The sequence below is a fragment of the Pristiophorus japonicus genome, chromosome 8, assembly GCF_044704955.1.
Source record: "Pristiophorus japonicus isolate sPriJap1 chromosome 8, sPriJap1.hap1, whole genome shotgun sequence".
In the NCBI taxonomy this organism is placed as follows: Eukaryota; Metazoa; Chordata; class Chondrichthyes; family Pristiophoridae; genus Pristiophorus; species Pristiophorus japonicus.
Genome location: NC_091984.1, coordinates 172,516,862 through 172,542,303, shown reverse-complemented (window position 1 = coordinate 172,542,303; position 25,442 = coordinate 172,516,862). Strand labels below are relative to the sequence as shown.

Below are 25,442 nucleotides of genomic sequence, written 5' to 3'. Positions count from 1 at the left end.
TGTAATGCAGGAAATGGAGCAATCAATTTGCCAATCTGTTTTAGTGATGTTGGTTGAGGGATAAATATTGGCCAGGATACCGGGGGATAACTGCCCTGCTCTTCTTCAAAATAGTGCCATGGGATCTTTTACACCCACCCGAGAGGGCAGACAGGGCCTGGTCCCGCATCCTGTCACAGTAAAATGCGGCAATGTGCCACTCTGTCCAGGTGCCATGTAGCCCGTTCCCCAGACAGCAAATCAACGGTGGGAACTTCATTCCGTTCTCTGCGGGTCACTGTAACAGTGTCAAGGGTCCAAATAGCCAGGGCAGAATGTGCTTACTGCAGTAAACACCCTCCTTCCGTTGGTCTGGTGACAAGCAAGATCATTTTGTTAACACATTACGTTTCAATTACAAAAATAGACGGAGACCCATATTCAGGCCACTGAGCACACAGATGACCGATTTCTCCTCCCTCCACCCTCCAGCCAGCCAGCACTCAGTCACACTGACACGTGTGCAGCCCAAAGATGGGAAGTTCCACTCTGCTCTTTGCAGCTATGGTCAGCTGAAGATCGATGCAGCTCAGCGACTGGCAAAGCACAGCAGCGTGTGCCTCCTGCAATCTCTTGCTGGTTATACTTTCATTTGCAAATGTTTTACACTTTGCACTTCATGCACCCAGTGCCAGCGCCAGCCCTCGCAGGACAGGAGAAGCAGAGTGAGGCGCAGAGCAAAGCTCCCTCTGCACTGCACATGACAGAAAACTTGGAAGTATAGTGAACAGTGGAGGAGGATAGTGATAGATTTCAAGGAGGCCATAGACAGGCTCGTGGATTGGGCAGACAAGTGGCAGATGAAATTTAATGCAGGAAAGTGCAAAGTGATACATTTGGTAGAAACAACGAGGAGAGGAAATATAAACTAAAGGGTACAATCCCAAAGTGGGTACATGAACGGAGTGACCTGGGGGTATGTGTGCACAAATTGCTGAAGGTGGCAGGGCAGGTTGAGAAAGCAATTCAAAAGGCTTATGGGATCCTGGCTTCATGAATAGTGGTATAGAGCACAAAAGCGTGGATATTATGACGAATCCGTATAAAACACTGGTCCGGCCTCAGCTGGAATATTGTGTCCAATTCTGGGCACCACACTTTAAGAAGGATGTGAAGGCCGCAGAAAAGATTTATAAGAATAATTCCAGGAATGAGGGACTTCAGTTACGTGGATAGACTGGAGAAGCTGGGGTTGTTCTCCTTGGAGCAGGGAAGGTTGGGAGGAGATTTGATAGAGGTGTTCAAAATCATGAGGGATCTGGACTGAGCAGATAGAGAGAAACTGTTTCTATTGGCAGAAGGGTCGAGAACCAGGAGGACACAGATTCAAGGTGATTGGCAGAAGAACCAAATCTTTTTTTATGTGGTTAGGATCTGGAATGCACTGCCTGAAAGAGCAGTGGAGGTAGATTCAATCACAGCTTTTTAAAGGGAGTTGGATAGTACCTGAAATGATTTTTTTTGCAGCGATACAGGGAAAGGGCGGGGGAGTGGAGGAGATTTGATAGAGGTGTTCAAAATCATGAGGGGTTTGGACAGCGAGCTGGCACAGGCTGGATGGGCCTCCTTCCGTGCTGCAACCACTCTATGATTCATCTGTTTCAGCACGGACCTCAAAAGGGCATCCCCTACTGCAACAATATGCCTGCTGCCACACCAGGCAGCCTCGTGGTCTCTCAGCAACACTGCAATTAGTCCAACTTTTTGCCACCAGTCCACCTCTACTGGGAAGTGGATTGAGACTACCCACACTCACTTTATAGAACCCTTAGAGCCAGCGCACAGACTTTCAGCTAATTACTCTGGACTGATCTCCAAATCTATATATTCCCTGTCTCTGCTTTCCCTCCACATTTATAGTCAATCCTTTATGAATGACGAGAGGATCCCCCTCCTTCTGGCGCTGCTCTCCCAGGAGTTGAACTCCGACTACAACGCTCTTCTCCAGCTGTCTATCAAAATGCCAGGCTTCAGGTCGCTTGCCTATTCTCTGGAACTTGCTAGATGTTAATCAAAGACAAGCTGTTAAATCCTGCCACAACAGAACTAGCTCCCTCTAACTGAAATTCAAGTCCGTTACTGGCAGGTGAAAGATTACATTGAGACAGCTTGATGGCACCCTCACTGGAAAATGAGAACTGCAGTCTCCTCTTCATCCAGGTTTTAGATCCTCCAAAATGAGGATTTTATAACCTATTGCAGTGTGAGCAGCAGAGTTCGTGCCAAGTCATTTTTCAGCCGTGGTTGAGAGAGTAGCTGAGGCAGACAGACCTGGAAAGTTGAAAGGTTCAATCCCTCACTGGCGTGGAGCTCAAGGAGCGAGGATTGGTCTCTCTGCCCCTCGGGCAAAGGCTCCCAACTGCTGAAAAATGCACCTGTGAGCACAGGTCGAGCTAAGCTCTGGCAACAGCACCGGGCCAACAACACTCAGTGTCTGGGCTTGTGCACCAAGAATAGGCGAGCTGCGCGAGGTACTCGAGGGTGCCTGTGCATATATTACCCAGCCAAGCATCAACGCCGTCAGGAAACAGGGGGCACATGGCGGAGAGTGGAAGACAATTGCTGCAATCCTGACACACGAAGCACACCCACGCCCAATTTTCGAGTGCTCACCACAATTCTTAAAAATGAAAGTGCAACATAAACGGTTAGCTTAAAAAACTCGAGCCGACTTGTTTCGTCCCTCTCGAGGGAGGGAACAGACTCGTGCTGGGGAGAGCTTCCTCGGCCACTGGTGGCACTTCACGCTGAGGCTATTTGAAAAGCTGATGGCGATGAAATTGAAAGGTCTCGGTCACGGGTTGGACTGATCAAATAGAAGTCTCCTTGTTGTAACACACGCAAGCATCCCAGCTGCAGCAGTCCCAAACCAACTCCAAGCCCGTAAGAAACAGCCCAAAGTTCAGCCCCGTGAGCCAGTCTGAGAGCATTGGGATGGCTGGCAGCGAAGTGTAAAATGTGTACTAACTGGGGGAAGAGTGCTTCACACAGACACTGGGTGAGAAAATGCAACGTTCCGATCTCCAACCATGACGAGGGAACCAATTCCCCAATTATAAACAGCACGAAGCAAGGTGTGGCCTTTGAGGACATGACAGAGTGACTTCGTTCATTGGTTAAAACAATCACCATTTGATCTCCTGCTAGTGGATTTATTGACAATTTGTATTTAAGATTGTTCCAACACTCTCCCTTGGACTTAAACACAAGTCAGTCAGTCAGCCACTTGCATTCTCAGCCGAGACACATTTCTGAAAGCATCCAGCCAGAAAAATATATGCATAAACTACTCTTAAATTCAAAGCTGTTTAATTCAAATAAACAGAAATTGCTGAACTCAAACTGCCATTACCCTGGATTCAAAGCTCTTTGCTGACAATGGGTGCCCAAATTATACAAATAATTAGATCCTTCACCGAGAAATAAACTCTGGTAGCTCCATCTACATTTAAAACAAGATCATTTTCCAGTGCAAACTGGAGGGTGTGTGCCCCGGGGCACAATATTCTGCACAGGGACTATATTTGCTGCTGATTTGAGACATGTGCAAAAGGGGCAGCAAAACCTGGTGCTGCAGCAGCACAAATTGGATCCTTCATTTCCTACATTTCGACCGCGACTTAACTTCAAAATACTTTGTTAGTTGCAAAGGTGTCTGTTGTGGTTGGTAGCACTCTCGCCTTGGAGTCAGAAGGTTGTGGGTTAAAGTCCCACTCCAAGGACTTGAGCACATAATCTAGGTTGACACTCCAGTGTAGTGCTGAGGGAGTGCTGCACTGTCGGAGGTGCTATCTTTCGGATGAGACGTTAAACCGAGGCCCCGCCTGCTCTCTCAGGTGCATGTAAAAGATCCCAGAGCACTATTTTGAAGAAGAGCAGGGGAGCTTCTCTCCAGTGTCCTGGCCAATATTAATTCCTCAAACAACATCGTTAAAACAGATTATCTGGCCATTATCACATTGCTGTCTGTGGGAGCTTGCTGTGCGCAAATTGGCTGCTGCGTTTCCTACATTACAACAGTGACTACAGTCCAAAAGTGGTTCATTGGCTGTAAAGTGCTTTGGAATGTCCTAAGGTTGTGAAAGGCGCTATATAAATCCAAGTCTTTCTTCTACCTTTTAGAAAGCAGCCCCAACAGAGATTTTAATTGTACAGAGTTGGGATGAGCAGGAATGTTCTCTCTGGCTAGCTGACGATGGCAGCCAGACACAGGGGAAGGGTATTAGCCTGTGGTTCCGGGAGGCTCTGGATGCCTGAGACACAAACATACCACAGATGCTGTTTGCATACTGTGCTATTTGCCAAGACACATTATGCAAGATGAGGGAGTTTACCAGATACCAGTCTACAAGAATGATTTGCTGGTATCCATACACAGGTCACCCTACAAATCTAGGCAGATAACTCTATTCTGCCTTGGAGGGAGAGTGTTTGGGGGAAGGGGAATGGAAGAGAGTTGTCTGTCTAAATAAAGTTGTCTGACGATCCAGCCTGTGGGAAGGGGGAAAAGACAGTGTCACCGCCTGTGGAGGGGGAGGATGGGGGGGGGGGGGGTGAGGAAAGAGAGGCTCCCACACCACCTGTGGAAAGGAGATGGTTCCACATACCTTGCCTAGATGGCCATTCTTCAGTTGTGAGCCCAGACAGATGTCGGTGGGCAGTTCGACCATGGGCGGGCATCACAGCCAATCCTCACCCAACATCCACACGCATGCCCTTCTCAGCAGAAGGCACTGGGTGAGCAGGAGCTGGAACCCTGGCTGATCGTTGCCCACTCTAACTCACGAGCAATGAGGCCGATTGGAGGAGCAGTCCTACTGCCTCTCGAGCGGAGGCCAGCTAACAAGTCAGGGGTCGAACCAGAGACCTCCGAATGGCTCAGTACAAGAGGCAGTGCATTGCTCCAGTGAGGCAGAGCGTGAGCTTGACTGGCTGAGTTAATGGTTGCACTCCCCCAGGTGCAGGGAAACACGGGAAGCAAATGGAAGTACGTGGCATCCAGTACTCGGGTACAGTAATCCGATCCACCCGTACATCCTTCTGTATCATTCATTGGTAACTAGGCAACAAAGGTCGCAAATAAGCAATCTGACAGTTGGCAGCCAAGTCTGGGAGAGCCCTTTGATTAAATTAGCATCACTATAAATCTTCACCATCAACATATCAGAGACCCAGATCAGCAGGACACAGCCCAGCATGAGCATTTCCAACCCACACAAGACATTTGCCCTCTCTGCATTCACTGGGCGTTGCCAAGCAATTGGCCCATTATGTAGCCCGCAGCAGTGAACTGGCCTAAATGTCAGAACCCCTGGCATTAGATTTAACTAAAGAAGCACTCATACGAAGCCCGGGTAAATGAGTTGATGCAGTGGAACAAGTGGCGCTCTGAAAGGGGAAGTATCCATCAGGCTGCCTCAATTCAGAACAATAATTCAGCCCCCCTGTGTGACAGCGTGTTATATAACCAGGAGGCTGACACTGAGGGTGGGGTGTGTGACAGAGAGTGTGCAAGGAATGACTGCCACGCCTACCTCAACAGCAGCACTGACTGGCCTTTCACTGTGCGTGAAGCTTTTACACCATTTCAGAGAGGCATGATGGGGCACTACAAGAAAGCAAATCTTTCCTTATGGAAAAAGACTGGTGCTCGGATTCGGAAGGTCAGAACTAGTCAGGCAGCATTTGCCTCTACAGCAACTCGAGAAAAACTGAACAGTTATATTATTGTGGTGAATACTCAGAATATTTTTGTACTGATTACATCACTGGAGGAACTTAGCCTTACAGTATGAGGGCACTGGGTTAACGCTGCACGGTGCAATCACTGACCAGGGAACGGTAGTGGTTAAATTACAGGATGAGTAATCCCGAGGCCTGGACTAGTGATCAGGAGACATGAGTTCAAATCCCACCATTGCAGCTGGGGAATTTAAATTCAGTTAATTACACAAATCTTGAATAAAAAGCTGGCATCAGAAATGGTGAAACCGGATTGTCATAAAATCCACCTGGCTCACTAATGTCCGTGTGGGAAGGAAATCTGCCACCCTTACCCGGTCTGGCCTATATGTGACTTCAGACCCACAGCAATACGGTTGACTCTTAACTGCCCTCTGAAATAGCTGTGCAAGCCACTCAGTTGCAACTAACCGCTACAAGAAACAGTAAGAATAAAATCGGACGGACCACCCGGCATCGACCTCTGCACCAGCTTTGGACACGACAACAGCGCACCCAACCCAGTCGACCCGGCAAAGTCCTCACCACCAACATCTGGGGACGTGCCAAAATTGGGAGAGCTGTCCCACAGACTAGCCGAGCAACAGCCTGACGTAGTCATACTCACAGAATCATACCTTTCAGCTAATGTCCCAGACTCCTCCATCAACATCCCTGGGTATGTCCTGTCCCACCGACAGGACAGAGATACAGTCGGGAGGGAGTGGCCCTGGGAGTCCTCAACATTGACTCTGGACCCCATAAAGTCTCATGGCTTCAGGTCAAGCATAGGCAAGGAAACCTCCTGCAGATTACCACCTACCAACCTCCCTCAGCTGATGAATCACTACTACTCTGTATGTTGAACATCATTTGGAAGAAGCACGAAGGATAGCAAAGGCACAAAATGTACTCTGGGTGGGGGACTTCAATGTCCATCACCAAGAGTGGCTCGGTAGCACCACTACTGACCGAGCTGGCTGAGGACATAGCTGCCACACTGGGCCTGCAGCAGGTGGTGAGAGAATCAACACAAAGGAAAAACCTACCTGATCTCGTCCTCACCAATCTACCTGTCGCTGATGCATATATCGATGACAGCACTGGTAGCAGTGACCACCGCAGAGTCCTTGTGGAGACGAAGTCCCGTCTTCACACTGAAGACATCCTCCATCGCGTTGTGTGGCACTACCACCGAGTTAAATGGAATAGATTCTGAACAGATCTAGCAGCTCAAAACTGGGCACCCATGAGGCGCTGTGAGCCATCAGCAGCAGCAGAATTGTATTGCACCACAAAATGTAACCTCATGGCCCGGCATATCCCTCACTCTACCATTACCATCAAGCGAGGAGACCAACCCTGGTTCAATGAGTGCAGAAGAGCATGCCAGGAGCAGCACCAGGCATACCTAAAAATGAGGTGCCAACCTGAGGAAGCTACAACACAGGACTACATGCATGCTAAACAGCAGAAACAACATGCTATAGACAGGGCTAAGCGACCCCACAATCAACGGATCGGATCAAAGCTCTGCAGTCCTGCCACATGAATGGTGATGGACCATTAAACAATTAATGCCTGGAGGAGGCTCCATGAATATCCCCATCCTCAATGATGGCGGAGCCCAGCACCCGAGTGCAAAAGACAAGGCTGAAGCGCTTGCAACCATCTTCAGCCAGAAGTGCCGAGTGGGTGATCCAGATCAGCCTCTGCCCGAGGTCCCCTTATCACACAAGCCAATTCGATTCACTCCACGTGATATCACGAAACGGCTGAGCGCACTGGATACAGCAAAGACTATGGACCGCGACAACATCCCGGCTGTTGTGCTGAAGACTTGTGCTCCAGAACTAGTCACGCCTCTAGCCAAGCTGTTCCAGTACAGCTGCAACACTGGCATCTACCCGACAATGGGGAAAAACTGCCCAGGTATGTCCTGTCCACAAAAAGCAGGACAAATCCAATCCAGCCAATTCCCACCCCATCAGTCTACTCTCGACCATCAGCAAAGTGATGGAAGGTGTCGTCGACAGTGCTCTCAAGCGGTACCTACTCACCAATAACCTGCTGCCCGCTGCTCAGTTTGGGTTCCTCCAGGACCACTCGTCTCCAGACCTTATTACAGCCTTGGTCCAAACATGGACAATAGAGCTGGAGGCCGAAATTGCACTCTGCCCCAAACAGAGCGCACTTAGCGTTGTGCAAGTGTTCTGTCGCCCCATAATCCGCTGAAATTCAGGACTTTATTTTTTTTTGCAGCGGGGCGGATTTGGTGTCGTCAGCGGAACGGAAGTGCGGGCGGGTCGGAACGGCCATCGCTCAGAGTCATCAGTGCATCACTGATTCGTCACATCGTCCCTCCCCTTCAGTTAAAGGGGAGGGACGCTGCAAACTCTGCAGCCACTTTAGTGGCAAATTTATCAGCCCTGGGTCACCAGGGAGGGTTTCGGCCAGGCTAGTGGCTCGGTACCCAAGGGGTGCCGGGTTGCCGGTTGGCGGCCCGGTTGAATCCGTAGCCACCATTGTCAGGCCGACCTGGCAGTCGGCCGACGATTAAAATAAAATGCCGGCCACAGCAGAGCACCCTCCCCTTTAAGGGTGGATGCGCCCCCCCCCCACCACAAAAAACTTCCCACCGGGGCGGAAAGGGGGTCACCGCCGGTCAGTAAGGGGTCAGTGCATGCCCGATGGGCCGGGAAGACGACTGGGGCGGTGCCCGTACACCGCTCCAAAAATAAAGGAGGACAATTTTCAAAATGGTGGCCCCTCCGCGCCGACCGAGCGGCGAGTCCTGACCGACCGGGCGGTCACGGCTCTTATAGCAAGGGGCAATTTCGGAGGTGGGGCAAGAGTGACTGCCCTTAACATCAAGGCAGCATTTGACCAAGTGTGGCATCAAGAAGCCCCAGTAAAATTGAAGTCACTGGGAATCGGGGAAACTCTCCACTGGCTGGAGTCATACATAGCACAAAGGAAGATGGTTGTGGTGGTTGGAGGTCAATCATCACAGCTGCAGGACATCGCTGCAGGAGTTCCTCAGGGCAGTGTCCTAGGCCCAACCATCATCAGCTGCTTCATCAATGACCTTCCCTCCATCATAAGGTTAGAAGTGGGAATGTTCACTGATGATTGTACAGTGTTCAGTGCCATTCGCAATGCCTCAGATAATGGAACAGTCCATGCCCACATGCAGCAAGACCTGGACAACATTCAGGCTTGGGCTGATAAGTGGCAAATAACATTCGCTCCGCACAAGTGCCAGGCAATGACCATCTCCAACAAATGAGTCTAAGCACCTCTCCTTGATCTTCAATGGCATTACCATCGCTGAATCCCCCACCATCAACATCCTGGGGGGTTACCATGGACTAGAAACTTAACTGGACCAGCCACATAAATACTGTGGCAACAAGAGCAGGTCAGAGGCTGGCTATTCCTCGGCAAGTGTCTCACCTCCTGACTCCCCAAAGCCTTTCCACCATCTACAAGGCACAAGTCAGAAGTGTGATGGAATACTCTCCACTTGCCTGGATGAGTGCAGCTCCAACAACACTCAAAAAGCTCGACAACATCCAGAACCAAGCAGCCCGCTTGATCGGCACCCCATCCACCACCTTCAACATTCATTCCCTCCACCATCGGCGCACTGTGGCTGCAGTGTGTACCATCTACAAGATGCACTGCAGCAACTCCCAAACCCGCTACCTCTACCACCTAGAAGGACACGGGCAGCAGGCGCATGGGAACACCACCACCTCCAAGTTCCCCTCCAAGTCACACAGTATTCCTGACTTGGAAGTATACCGCCGTTCCTTCGTCGTCGCTAGGCCAAAGTCCACGAACTACCTCCCCAACAGCACTGTGGGACCACCTTCACCACATGGACTGCAGCGATTCAAGGCGGTGGCACACCACCATCTCACGGGCAATAAATGCTGGCCTCGCCAACACACAGCTCACATCTCAGAAAAAATAAAAATATAAATTTAACAGGGTGCAGTTACTGAGCAGGGCACTGGGTTAATGTTACAGGGTGTAATCACTGAGCAGGGCACTAGGTTAATGTTACAGGGTGCACTCACTGAGCAGACACTGGGTTAATGTTACAGGGTGCAGTTACTGAGCAGACACTGGGTTAATGTTACAGGGTGCAGTTACTGACCAGACACTGGGTTAATGTTACAGGGTGCAGTTACTGAGCAGGGCACTAGGTTAATGTTACAGGGTGCAGTTACTGAGCAGACACTGGGTTAATGTTACAGGGTGCAGTTACTGAGCAGGGCACTAGGTTAATGTTACAGGGTGCAGTTACTGAGCAGGCACTAGGTTAATGTTACAGGGTGCAATCACTGAGCAGGGCACTGGGTTAATGTTACAGGGTGCAGTTACTGACCAGACACTGGGTTAATGTTACAGGGTGTAATCACTGAGCAGGGCACTGGGTTAATGTTACAGGGTGCAATCACTGACCAGACACTGGGTTAATGTTACAGGGTGCAGTTAATGAGCAGGGCACTAGGTTAATGTTACAGGGAGCAATCACTGAGCAGGGCACTGGGTTAATGTTACAGGGTGCAATCACTGAGCAGGGCACTGGGTTAATGTTACAGGGTACAGTTACTGACCAGGCACTGGGTTAATGTTACAGGGTGCAGTTACTGAGCAGGGCACTGGGTTAATGTTACAGGGTACAGTTACTGACCAGGCACTGGGTTAATGTTACAGGGTGCAGTTACTGACCAGACACTGGGTTAATGTTACAGGGTGCAATCACTGAGCAGGGCACTGGGTTAATGTTACAGGGTACAGTTACTGACCAGGCACTGGGTTAATGTTACAGGGTGCAGTTACTGAGCAGGGCACTAGGTTAATGTTACAGGGTGCAATCACTGAGCAGGGCACTGGGTTAATGTTACAGGGTACAGTTACTGAGCAGGCACTAGGTTAATGTTACAGGGTGCAGTTACTGACCAGGACACTGGGTTAATGTTACAGGGTGCAGTTACTGACCAGACACTGGGTTAATGTTACAGGGTGCAGTTACTGACCAGGGCACTGGGTTAATGTTACAGGGTGCAGTTACTGACCAGACACTGGGTTAATGTTACAGGGTGCAGTTACTGACCAGGACACTGGGTTAATGTTACAGGGTGCAGTTACTGACCAGGACACTGGGTTAATGTTACAGGGTGCAGTTACTGAGCAGGGCACTGGGTTAATGTTACAGGGTGTAATCACTGAGCAGACACTGGGTTAATGTTACAGGGTGCAATCACTGACCAGACACTGGGTTAATGTTACAGGGTGCAGTTACTGAGCAGGGCACTGGGTTAATGTTACAGGGTGCAGTTACTGAGCAGGGCACTGGATTAATGTTACAGGGTGCAGTTACTGATCAGACACTGGGTTAATGTTACAGGGTGCAGTTACTGAGCAGACACTGGGTTAATGTTACAGGGTGCAGTTACTGAGCAGACACTGGGTTAATGTTACAGGGTGCAGTTACTGAGCAGACACTGGGTTAATGTTACAGGGTGCAATCACTGAGCAGACACTGGGTTAATGTTACAGGGTGCAGTTACTGAGCAGACACTGGGTTTAATGTTACAGGGTGCAGTTACTGACCAGGCACTAGGTTAATGTTACAGGGTGCAGTTACTGAGCAGACACTGGGTTAATGTTACAGGGTGCAGTTACTGACCAGGCACTAGGTTAATGTTACAGGGTGCAGTTACTGAGCAGACACTGGGTTAATGTTACAGGGTGCAATCACTGAGCAGACACTGGGTTAATGTTACAGGGTGCAGTTACTGAGCAGACACTGGGTTTAATGTTACAGGGTGCAGTTAATGACCAGGACACTGGGTTAATGTTACAGGGTGCAGTTACTGACCAGGCACTAGGTTAATGTTACAGGGTGCAGTTACTGAGCAGACACTGGGTTAATGTTACAGGGTGCAATCACTGATCAGACACTAGGTTAATGTTACAGGGTGCAATCACTGAGCAGACACTGGGTTAATGTTACAGGGTGCAGTTACTGAGCAGACACTGGGTTAATGTTACAGGGTGCAATCACTGATCAGACACTAGGTTAATGTTACAGGGTGCAATCACTGAGCAGACACTGGGTTAATGTTACAGGGTGCAGTTACTGAGCAGACACTGGGTTAATGTTACAGGGTGCAATCACTGAGCAGACACTGGGTTAATGTTACAGGGTGCAGTTACTGAGCAGACACTGGATTTAATGTTACAGGGTGCAGTTACTGAGCAGACACTGGGTTAATGTTACAGGGTGCAATCACTGAGCAGACACTGGGTTAATGTTACAGGGTGCATTTACTGAGCAGACACTGGGTTAATGTTACAGGGTGCAGTTACTGAGCAGACACTGGGTTAATGTTACAGGGTGCAGTTACTGAGCAGACACTGGGTTAATGTTACAGGGTGCAATCACTGAGCAGACACTGGGTTAATGTTACAGGGAGCAGTTACTGAGCAGACACTGGGTTAATGTTACAGGGAGCAGTTACTGAGCAGACACTGGGTTAATGTTACAGGGAGCAGTTACTGAGCAGACACTGGGTTAATGTTACAGGGTGTAATCACTGACCAGACACTGGGTTAATGTTACAGGGTGCAGTTACTGACCAGACACTGGGTTAATGTCACAGGGTGCAGTTACTGACCAGACACTGGGTTAATGTCACAGGGTGCAGTTACTGACCAGACACTGGGTTAATGTCACAGGGTGCAATCACTGACCAGACACTGGGTTAATGTCACAGGGTGCAATCACTGAGCAGAGAAAACTTAGTCTCCCCGATGCAGGTTAAATTTCTTCACACTGCCAGACTTGGTAGCTCCTCTGATGAGATCACAGACACTCAGCGTTTAAAGGTCAGGGGTAAGCTAGTTTGAACTTTGCCCTCTCCAGTACCAGCAGAACCGTGTTGTTATTTTAAGCCAGAGACAAACTCGCGTCGCTTTTGGCTCCAGTGTCCTATTTGCTGAATTAAAGTTGCAGCAAACATCATCGGGTTGATAAATGTAACAAACTTCAAGGTGTTAGTGGAAGAGTTTGGTCGGCAGAGCAGGAGGGGAAGGGTGGGTGGGGGAAAAAAAAAAACTGAATCACAAGCTCTGATGAAGTGTGTTGGCTCTGGAGAGTACTGAGGCAGAGGTACACTCCCTCCACTGAAACAGGCACAGCTGGCAATGTGTAGAACTAGGTTTTGCATCTCAGAATTACATTGAAATCATGAGAGAGAGATTTCAGTGTTAGGTGGCAGGTTTGCAAATGACAGGATCCGTTACCAGAACGAATGTTAATTCCAATGTCTCAAGCAAACCCGATGAATTATCAGCACTTTCTCGTTTGCATCCTTTTATATTGAAGGCCAGAACCATAAGAACATCCGAAATAGTACCAGCATTAGGCCCTCGAGCCAGTTCCGCCATTCAATACGATCATTCACTTTCCTGCCCGCTCCCCATAACCCTTTATCCCCTTATCGGTTAGGACACTGTCTATCTCCGTCTTAAATTTATTTAATGTCCCAGCTTCCACAGCTCTCTGAGGCAGCAAATTCCACAGAGAAGAAATTTCTCCTCATCTCAGTTTTAAATGGGCAGCCCCTTATTCTAAGATCATGCTCTTGAGTTCAAGTCTCCCCCATCAGTGGAAACATCCTCTCTGCATCCACCTTGTCAAGCCCCCTCATAATCTTATACATTTCGATAAGATCACCTCTCATTCTTCTGACTTCCAATGTGTATAGGCCCAACCTAACTTCATAAGTCAACCCCTTCATCTCTGGAATTAACCTAGTGAGCCTTCTCTGAACTGCCTCCAAAACAAGTATATCCTTCCTTAAATACAGAGACCAAAACTGTACGCAATACTCCAGGTGTGGCCTCACCAATACCCTGTACAGTTGTAGCAGGACTTCCCTACTTTTATACTCCATCTCCCTTGCAATAAAGGCCAAGATTCCATTGGCCTTCCTGGTCACTTGCTGTACCTGCATACTATCCTTTTGTGTTTCATGCACCAGGACCCCCAGGTCCCGCTGTACTGCGGCACTTTGCAATCTTTCTCAATTTAAATAATAACTTGCTCTTTGATTTTTTTCTGCCAAAGTGCATAACCTCACACTTTCCAACATTATACTCCATCTATCAAATTTTTGCCCACTCACTTCGCCTGTCTGTGTCCTTGTGCCACCTCACACATTGCTTTTCCTCCCATCTTTGTATCATCAGCAAACTTGGTTACATTACACTCAGTCCCTTCTTCCAAGTCGTTAATATAGATTGTAAATAGTTGGGGTCCCAGCACTGATCCCTGCCTCACCCCACTAGTTACTGATTGCCAACCCGAGAATGAACCACTTATCCCGACTCTCCGTCATTAGCCAATCCTCTATCCATGTTAATATATTAGCCCCAACCCCGTGAGCTTTTATCTTATGCAGTAACCTTTTATGTGGCATCTTGTCAAATGCCTTCTGGAAGTCCAAATACACCACATTCACTGGTTCCCCCATCCACCTTGTTCATTACATCCTCAAAGAATTCCAGCATATTTGTCAAACATGACTTCCCCTTCATAAACCCATGCTGATTCTGCCTGACTGAATTTTGCTTTTCCAAATGTCCTACCACTGCTTCTTTAATAATGGACTCCAACATTTTCCCAACCACAGATGTCAGGCTAACTGTGGAATCTGTTAAATATCAAAGTCACATTGTTAAAAGTTGCACAGGTGAAAATATAGCTCGGGAATTTCAGAAAGACATGGTGGTATTCAGAAATTCTGTTCTCAATCACTGCCACATTCGCAGGGACTGATAAATTACAGTAAAACACTGCCACCTGCTGGAAGGAAGTGGAACTTCTGGTTAAGCATCAAAAGCGGCTCATAATACAGTAGATTGGAGGATTAGGAACATGGATCTCAGATACACCTTCAAACTCTAAACCCACTGCCCAGACCATAAACATAACTGCAGCAGGTCACCTCATCTGACTTCAGTTAATTGACAGTAGCAGTTCCTCTGGTGTTTTTTTTAATATAAAGCAGACATTATCCACTGGAATGAGGGGTCAGTTGGAGCTGAACACCAGGCTAGTGTGGGGAAGCTGTTAATTACTGTATCTATTGTGTCCGCCACACACCGCATCCTCAGTACAAGGTTCTGTTATAACACTCTCTCCATCACTCATCCTCCCTCAGTGTCAGGCTCGGTTATACCACTCTCTCCATCACACCCCCTCCCTCAGTATCAGGCTCTGTTATAACACTCTCTCCATCACTCATCCTCCCTCAGTATCAGGCTCCGTTATAACACTCTCTCCATCACTCACCCTCCCTCAGTACAAGGTTTAGAATGTACATTCCCTGCACAAACAATACGGCAATTTCCACATGATCCATGTAGCAGAGAGGTCAGGAATATTTAAATTTGATATTTCATTATTCAACCCATTTATAAAAATGGTTGTCAGGCAGAGCAGGCTTTCTGCTGGCCAGCTCACTCACACTAAGCAGCTTCTGGCCACTGTGGTGATGGATTGTACTGCAGATCTTTCACTGTCCAACCAATGAGATTTTTATGATCTCCAATTACTCTGCTTAGATCCATGGCCTGATATTTTGATATGATATTTTGATTTCTGGACAATGGAAGACTTACATGCTGCCGGAACAGTCTACAGTGCCAAGCACCCATTAGATGTATGGTTAAAGTTCAAAAATCCCACTACTGATCCTCTCTTTGTCCTTTCAGCATCTCCAACCTGCTTCTGAAAGGGTTACAAGTATTTCCACATTATGCTGTTCAAATGATCGGCAATAACCTGGACAACCAATACTAACAATGAGCTCTTTATCAAAAAAATTAAACTGTGCCTCCTATCTACAAACCTCTTTTACCATTTCCCCCACTGCCGCCAGACTCCAGCTTTAGAGAGAACAACGAACATAGTATGTGACATAAATACGAGCATACGATGACGGACAGGAAAAGGCCCTCTGGTCTCAGCCTGTCCCACATAACTGCGGCAGATTGTGCATCAGAATACAGACACTCCCCGGGAGTCCCAACACTTGCTGAATTACTCACTCATTCAGCACTCGGGCTCACTCCTGCCGTAGGATTTCCACACTGGAGGATCTGCCTTAGGTTAGGTGAGTAGGAAAATGCATGGCAGATGCAGTATAATGTGGATAAATGTGAGGTTATCCACTTTGGTGGCAAAAACACGAAGGCAGAATATTATCTGAATGATGGCAGATTAGGAAAAGGGGAGGTCCAATGAGACCTGGGTGTCATGGTACAGCAGTCATTGAAAGTTGACATGCAGGTACAGCAGGTGGTGAAGGCAGCAAATGGTATGTTGACCTTCATAGCTCGGGGATTTGAGTATAGGAGCAGGGAGGTCTTACTACAGGTGTACAGGGCCTTGGTGAGGCCTCACCTGGAATATTGTGTTCAATTTTGGTCTCCCAATCTGAGGAAGGACATTCTTGCTATTGAGGGAGTGCAGCGAAGGTTCACCAGACTGATTCCCGGGATGGCAGGACTGACATATGAGGAGAGACTGGATCGACTGGGCTTTTATTCACTGGAGTTTAGAAGGATGAGAGGGGATCTCATAGAAACATATAAGATTCTGACGGGACTGGGCAGGTTAGATGCAGGAAGAATGTTCCCGATGTTGGGGAAGTCCAGAACCAGGGGACATAGTCTAAGGATAAGGGGTAAGCCATTTAGGACTGAGATGAGGAGAAACTTCTTCACTCAGAGAGTTGTTAACCTGTGGAATTCCCTGCCGCAGAGAGTCGTTGATGCCAGTTCATTGGATATATTCAAGGGGGAGTTAAATAAGGCCTTTACGGCTAAAGGGATCAAGGGGTATGGAGAGAAAGCAGGAAAGGGGTACTGAGGTGAATGATCAGCCGTGATTTTATTGAATGGTGGTGCAGGCTCGAAGGGGCGAATGGCCTACTCCTGCACCTATTTTCTATGTTTCTGTTTCTTATCGCTCAAAAATCTGTCTATCTCCGCCTTAAATATATTCAATGACCCAGCCTCCACAACAATCTGGGGCAGAGAATTCCATAGATTTACAACCCTCAGAGAAGAAATTTCTCCTTGTCTCAGTTTTAAATGGGCGGCCCCTTATTCTGAGACTATGCCCCTAGTTTTAGTTTCCCCTGTGAGTGGAAATATCCTCTCTGCATACACCTTGCCGAGCCCCCTCGTTATCTTATAAATTTCAATAAGATCACCTCTCATTCTTCTGAACTCCAATGTGTATAGTCGGCCCAACCTATCCTCATAAGTCAACCCCCCCCTCATCTCCGGAATCAACCGAGTGAACCTTCTCTGAACAGCCTCCAATGCAAGTATATCCTTCCTTAAATACGGAGACCAAAACTGTACGCAGTACTCCAGGTGTGGCCTCACCAATATCCTGTACAGTTGTAGCAGGACTTCTCTGCTTTTATACTCTATCCCCCTTGCAATAAAGGCCAACATTCCATTTGCCTTCCTGATTACTTGCTGTACCTACATACTAACCTTTTGTGCTTCATGCACAAGGACCCCCAGGTTTCTCTGTACTGCAACACTTTGCAATTTTTCTCAATTTAAATTGTAATTTTCTTTTCTATTTTTACTGCCAAAGTGGATAACCTCACATTTTCCCACATTATATTCCATCTGCCAGATTTTTGCCCATTCACTTAGCCTGTCTATATCCCTTTGCAGATTTTTTGCGTCCTCCTCACACTTTGTTTTCCCACCCGTCTTTGTATCATCAGCAAACTTGGCTACATTACACTCGGTCTCTTTATCCAAGTCACTAATATAGATTGTAAATAGTTGAGGACCCAGCACCGATCCCTGCGGCATACCACCAGTTACTGTTTGCCAACTGGAAAATCACCTATTTATCCCGACTGTTTTCTGTTAGTTAGCCAATCCTCTATCCATGCTAATATATTACCCCAACCCAGTAGATTTTATCTTGTGCAGTAACCTTTTATGTGGCACCTTATCGAATGCCTTCTAGAAATCCAAATACACCACATCCACTGGTTCCCCTTTATCCACTCTGCTTGTTACATCCTCAAAAGAACTCTAACAAATTTGTCAAACATGATTTCCCATTCATAAAACCATGCTGACTCTGCTTGATTGAATTATGCTTTTCCAAATGTCCTGCTACTGCTTCATTAATAATGGACTCCAACATTTTCCCAACAACAGATGTTAGGTTAACCGGTCTATAGTTTCCTGCTTTTTGTCTGCCTCCATTTTTAAATAGGGGCGTTACATTTGCGGTTTAACAATCGCTGGGACCGCCCCAGAATCCAGGGAATTTTGGTAGATTACAACCAATGCAGCCACTATCTCTTCAGCCACTTCTCTCAAGACCCAAGGATATCGCCTGTAAAGCAAAGCTCAAAACTCATGCCACAATCTCATGCCTTGTGTCACCCCACCCCGCCGGTTTGGCAGCAGTTGGTAACCCCAAAACCAAGTTAGACAAGGCCAGGGACGCGTACTACCTACCTGTCGCCGTCGGTCTCTGGGAGGAGATCGTAGCAGCCCTCGGTGTAGTCATTCTGCAGGCTCTGTCGGTCTGGGAAGTAGTCAGTGGTGAGTGGCAAGCAGGCAGGTGTAGTGAGAGATTTCCAGTCAACACCGACTGTGCAACAGAAACTGGGCACTACAGGAGGAGCAGACAGCATCAGAACTTCAGCCAGTCAGAAAATCATACCGACACCGAATTCCAGGACCAGGAAAAAGAGGAACAGGGAAGGGAGGGGAGGAAAGGGAGTGAAAATTAAAGCCAATGATTGAGCAGAAAGGGAAGGAAGCAGGAAGAGTGAGAAGGAAGAAAACAGAATCATTAGCTGTTAAAAAAAAAGATTCTCATTATCCAAATTTAACATGCATATACATCATTGTGCATAATTTGACAGCAATATCAAAACACAAAAGGTGTTACTTTAGTAATTGTTAAACATTTAAATTAACTGCATAATGTGCAAAACAAGACGAGAAGGGATTATTTAGTTGTCAATCATATTTTTCATCCATTGTTAAAAGCTAGCGGGATTAGGTTAGGTATAGTCAGGTTTCACTGTATACCACACATCCAACACAGAGTACAGGAGATGGGGCACAACCATATACCATGCCAGTAAGCTTCAGAGCAGGAAAACGGGCACAAACGCAAAAAAGCAGAAATGAAGTGGGAAATAAAGTAAATGCAGCATCAAATCCGACCACATTCAGCACTGCTTTGAGTAAATTGCTTTCCTCCTACTGCTACACCAGGCCCTTTTCCAAGCTTGCTCAATGTAAGGATACGTTGGAGGGTTCCTAGCTGCAGCAGTGAAGCGGTATCAGGCACACAAATGTTAGTGTGAGTCACAATAGCCACACACAAAGCACCCTGTTCCCAGGGTCACGCTCGATGTTTAGCTGTAGTGACACCAGCGTTGCTCACGTCACAAAACCTGTTATTGGCAATGTCAAGACCCAGTTAGTACATCAGATAGTCGCTACTTCTTATTGCAATTAGTTTGATAATGTGCAGTTAGTAACGTTCAGACCGAGTACATCTTTTAATCCTTCAGATTTTCTCCTCCCCTTTCCTCACTAGGCTATGGGCACTAGCTGCCCTCCAGCACCTTACCCAAGCACACACACACACTCGCAGGCACATACACACACAGGCACGTGCACACGCATTCGCAAGCGCACACACACACATACACACGCAGGCACGTACACACATACACACGCAGGCACGTACACACATACACACGCAGGCACGTACACACATACACACGCAGGCACGTACACACATACACACGCAGGCACACACACACATACACACGCAGGCACACACACACATACACACACACACACGCAGGCACACACACACATACACACGCATTCGCAAGCACACACACACATACACACGCAGGCACGTACACACATACACACACAGGCACACACACGCATACGCGCACAACAACCAGGAGCAGGAGCCCCCGGTTGATTACTTTTGTCCCCACCAACCCCGAGCGCCGCCAAATGCGCTGCCCTGGTTGGAACACAGACTGGGAACACGACCTGGGACTGTCGCCTTACACCAGGCAGTGCCTTTACCCAGATCACCATTGAGGAAACTATACGCTTCTCCACATGTAAAGTGCCACAGCAGCAGAATAAAGAGAGTTAGAATTAGTAAAAACGTTGTCTACATTTTTTTTTTGCGATATTAGTAAGCTTTTTTTTTTTAAAAACCCAAGGCCGATAAATAAAATCCAATACAAAGTGCAATTTGACCAGACATTGTGTCCTGCAGTCAATGCTGAACGAATATCAAACCCATTTATTTGGAAACTTTCTACTTGGATCAATTTTTGCTTCCCAAATTCCTGCCCTTTTCTCCAATCCTCAGAGACATTATTGCTGAGCCGAATACTCGGCATGGATATTTTCCGGCAGGATTGGGAACTCTGGCTCCATCCCAAGCTGAGCAGCAACGTGCCAATTCTAACGTCCCGACTTTCGAGCTGGCTGGGCTTGGCGAGCACAGTGCAGACTAGTGGTCAAACCCTGGGACTGCCGGTCTATGTGGCTCACTGCAACACCAGGAGTGCCTGGCCACAGTCTGTGGACCATGATTAAGTGGGAGTGAACAGGAATGGTACATCAGAATTCAAAGCTTGGATCAGGTCACGTTAGCCCAGTCCAGTGATTGGTTGCCATCACAAGCAGCCCAGACAGCTCCAGTCTGGTTCTGGATAACAAGAACTAGAGTTAGACACAAGCGCAGCTGGATAAAGCAAGTTAGGCGCGCGGGGTGTGGCTGGATTTCAGAGCCAGTCAGAGAGGACTAAGGATATATGGAACAGAAGAGCTACATTTTTGTGGGGAGGTTGGGGCAAAGGCAAAAAGGAACTCGATGGCATAAAGGAATGTTATCCAGGATGTGAGTCAAAACAGTGTGATACCCACTCCCAGCTGATGGGACTGGGAAGTATTTTACAATACTTTATAATATATAATACACAGCATATGTAATGCCATTCATACAATACTGCACCGGCCCAACACAAATATTAAGTTCATTGTTAAAAGACGGATGTTCTGGTGGGAGCTGAAGCTTGCCCAGACCAGCCAGGTTTTCGTGCCTTGCTGAAGCACACACTCACTGTCAGCTTATACTTGGTCAGCTTAATGCGCTTTCAGCTGAAAGACACTGCAAGGTCAGAGTCCCAAAAGTGTGGACACAATTGAAGGGGAAATGTTACAACAGCATAAAATATTTTTTACAAATTCTGTGAAGTGCAAACAGCAAAGACTTGGATTTATATAGCGCCTTTCACGACCATCGGACATCTCAAAGCGCTTTGCAAGCCAATGAAATACTTTTGGAGTGTGGTCACTGTTGTAATGTGGGAAACGCAGCAGGCAATTTGCGCACAGCAAGCTCCCACAAACAGCAATGAGATAATGACCAGATAATCAGTTTTTTGTTCTGTTGATTGAGGGATAAATATTGGCCCAAGGACACTGGGGATAACTCCTCTGCTCTTCTTCAAAATAGTGCCATGGGATCTTTAACGTCCACCCGAGAGAGCAGTCGGGGCCTCGGTTTAGTGTCTCATCCGAAAGATGGCACACCTCCAACAGTGCAGCGCTCCCTCAGCACTGCACTGGAATGTCAGCCTAGATTTTTTGGTGCTCAAGTCCCTGGAGTGGGACTTGAGCCCACAACCTTCTGACTCAGAGACCAGAGAGTGTTACCCATTGAGCCACAGCTGACACTGTAGACAAAAAACTTTTATTCTACTGAACAAAATACACAGATCAGGGTGGGGTGTGATTAGTCCCCCAGAACGGTGGAGTGGATAGACACAGGTTAACTCCAATCCCCTTGTGATCTCAGCTGTGTTGAGCAGGGAGGCATTGGGTGAAGGCCACCCTTGGGATGTCCCCTCGGATTCCTGGCAGTTGGTCACCAGAGGCACTGGAGGTGTGGCGGAGACGGGGGGGGCGGGGCAGGGCAGCCTGGGGACCAAACTGTGAACCCGGGCCCTTGCGGGAAGGTTCAGGCTCGATGGATGGAGGAAAGGGGATGAAAATACAAAAAACAAACAAAATATACCAAAGCACCTTGAAAATGAAAAAACATGCAATACATTTCCATTTGGTACAGTTCTACAACCAGCAGTTTAAAGGTTAATAGATGTATTAAAATAATGTAATTATTTAGCTATTATCTGTTAGAGAAGGGGAGAGGGAGGGCAAGAGATGACAACAGATCTCCAGCTCTCCTTTAATAAAAACTGAAAATGCTGAAATTACACAACAGGTTAACTCAGCGTCGGAAACGAGAGAGAGGTTAATATTTCCTCAGAGGTTCATGCTCTGATGACTGGCCTCTCCCTGAAGGTTAACCTATCAATCCTCCGTCACGTGCTGATGACCTGCTGTGCATTTCCACCGTTCCCTCTGCCTTTTCCCCTCTCCAGTGTGGCTCGGCTGAGTCGGTGACTCACTTGGATCACGGCCAGTGGAGGGGTCCTCGTAAGATGTCACCTGGTTCAGAGGAGTCCCTGGAACAAAAACAAACATCGATCAGCCCTTCTGACCGCGGATAAGAGGCGCGGAGTCTGGGGGCATTGAGTGTACAATGGTGCTCGCTTTGCAACTCTCTAGCTTCTGATCTCACCAACAATGAAGCGCAGGTTCCCTCCCACTGACCAGCACGTACGAACAGATTGGCCAGTTCTCTGGGACATCCGACTGGGGACCGAGGCAACATACAAGGACTAGCAAAGGTTCCACAAGCACCCAGCTCCAAAAACAGTCAGCCATCATTCACTTTGTGTTATGATCCAGAAGATTCTCAACATCTTTTGAAACAATTTTAATAATGAAGCTTCCTCCCTCCCAGTGTTTGTTGATGGGGACAGCCCCCCCCCCCCCCACGCAACTCCCATGTTTGAACTCCTCCAATGAAGTTTCCACCCCTGCCACACCCTTATCAAGTCGCACATTACATCCTATGTGACTGCGATAAACTCTCTCTCTCAGTCCTTCTCGACCAGTCTGCAGCTTTTGGCACGGATAACCACACCATCCCTGCTCCTCCTCCTCCTCCAATGCCTCTCTTCCCTCAGGTGGTTCCGTTCTTACCTGTCCAGTTGTAACCAGAGAAATCACCTGCAAAGGCTTCTCTTCCCGCTCCGTTACCTCTGGAGTCCCCAAAGGATCTCTCCTTGCCGTCCTCCTATTTCTTATCTACATGCTGCCCTTTTGCGACATCATTCGAAAACACAACTTTAGGTTCCTCTGCAGGTTACGGCACTTCAGGTGCACATTCAAGTACTCTTTAAATGTGGCGAGGGTTTCTACCACCCTTTCAGGCAGTGAGTTCCAGACCCCCACAACCCTCTGCGTGAAGAAATTTCCCCTCAAATCCCCTCTAAACCTTCTACCAATTACTTTAAATTTATGCCCCCTGGTTGTTGACCCCTCTGCTAAGGAAAATAGGCCCTTTCTATCCACTCTATCTAGGCCCCTCATAATTTTACACACCTCAATAAGGTCTCCCCCTCAGCTTCCTCTGTTCCAAGGAAAACAAATCCAGCATATCCAATCTGTCCTCATAGCTAAGATTCTCCACTCCTGGCAACATCCTCATCAATCTCCTCTGTACCCTCTCCAGTGCAATCATGTCCTTCCAGTAATGCAGTGACCAGAACTGCACGCAGTACTCCAGCTGTGGCCTAACCAATGTTTTACACAGTTCAAGCATAACCCACCTGCTCTTATTTTCTATGCCTCAGCTAATAAAGGCACGTATTCCGTATGCCTTCTTAACCACCTTATCCACCTAGCCTGCTACCTTCAGGGATCTGTGGACATGCACTCCCAGCTCTATCACCCGACCACCTCTCTCAACCCCTCCACTGTCTCTAAATTGTCTGGGGTAAGCAGAAATTCTCTCCAACTAAATATTGGGAAGACCGAAGCCATTGTCTTCAGTCCCCACCACAAAAACTCTGTTCCCTAGCCACTGCTTGAGGTTGAGTCAGGCCATTCACAGCCTTGGAATCCTATTTAACCCGAAGAGTTTCAGACACCATATCCTCTCCATCACCAAGACTGCCTACTTCCACCTCCGTAACATCGCCGTCTCCACCCCTGCCTCAGCTCATTCGCTGCTGAAACACTCATTCAAGCCTTTGGTACCTCTCGACTCCGCTATTCCAATGCACTCCTGGCTGGCCTCCACTTTTCACACTCCGTAAACTTAAGTTCATCCAAAACTCTGCTGCCCATATTCTAACTCGACCAAGTCCCGTTCACCCATCACCCCTGTGCTCGCTGACCTAAAACGCTTCGGTTTTTAAATTCTTATCCGCGTTTTCAAATCCCTCCAGGGTCCTCGCTTCTCCCCATCTCTGTAACCTCCTCCAGCCCCACAATCCTCCCCATCTCTGTAACCTCCTCCAGCTCTACACCCCTCCCTATCTCTATAACCTCCTCCAGCCCCACACCCCTCCCTATCCCTGTAACCTCCTCCAGCCCCACACCCCTCCCTATCCCTGTAACCTCCTCCAGCCCCACACCCCTCCCTATCTCTGTAACCCCCTCCAGCCCCACAACCCTCAGAGATCGCTGCTCTCCTCCAATTCTGGCCACTTGTGCAACCCCGATTTTAAATCACCCCACCACTGACGGCCATATCTTCAACTGCCCAGGCCTTAAGCTCTGGAATTCCCTCCCCAAACCTCTCCACCTCTCTCTCACTCTTTCTCTCCTCCTTTAAGATGCTCCTTAAAAGATATATCTGTCCTAATATTTCATGCAGCTCGGTGTCAAATAACTCTCCTGTGAAGCACTTTGGGATGTTTCACAATATTAAAGGCGCTATACAAATGCAAGTTGTTGTTGTTTTGACCCGAGCAGTACACGGCGACGTTGTTGAGGCAGCGCGGATGCTTGACGTGAATCTGGAGTATGATCACATGCCCAGCTTGGCATCACCATATGTGAATTGCGTGCCGGAGGTCAACACAAGTGAAACTAATTCGTAAATCAGAGAGGGGGAATCATCATCATAGGCAGTCCCTCGAATCGAGGATGACTTGCTTCCATGTCAAAAAGTTCACAGGTGTTTCAATGAAGGACCTAAAATTCCTGGTCCCGAACTAAATCTTGAAGGGTGGAAGAGACCTGTGCGCGGATCTTTTTAACATGTGGTGACTGTTGCACACCAGCCACCTCACGGGCTTGACAGAGCTAGGTCTTGGTCCAGTGGCAAGGATTACCCAAGACAACTGGAGACCAGCTCTGCTGCACGGACCTAGTGCGTGCACCTATCGCAATAAAAAGCCAACAAGCTTACACCCTGCGTATTCTCACCTGCACCGTAGCTGCTGGCAGGACTTGTGGCAAACTCATCCACTCCTAAACACCCTAGGAAAGATAGGTTATCGACAGCTTGCCTGGCAGTGCTCCGTCTGGGGAAACCAGAGATACATTACAATAAGCAGCAAGAGCGCTCCAATGCTATTCAATGGTACAATCAGAATCATCATTTTACTTCCACTCTTTAATTTTAATCA

At 47.9% G+C, this 25,442-nt stretch overlaps 1 protein-coding gene across 9 annotated transcripts in view; it reads right to left on the bottom strand.

Annotated features, from left to right (window-relative positions):
• The window catches only part of depdc5 (DEP domain containing 5, GATOR1 subcomplex subunit), a 187,707-nt gene that overhangs the window by 76,332 nt on the left and 85,933 nt on the right, over positions 1-25,442 (bottom strand). For 8 of the 9 annotated variants that reach the window (XM_070887542.1, XM_070887544.1, XM_070887545.1 and 5 more), the window contains 3 exons: positions 25,240-25,337; positions 22,365-22,421; positions 18,352-18,535 (listed from right to left, as the gene is read on the bottom strand). In XM_070887542.1, the coding sequence (XP_070743643.1) occupies positions 18,352-18,535; positions 22,365-22,421; positions 25,240-25,337 (339 nt within the window). The remainder of the gene's footprint in view (positions 1-18,351; positions 18,536-22,364; positions 22,422-25,239; positions 25,338-25,442) is intronic. The other variant, XM_070887543.1, reaches the window with a different exon arrangement.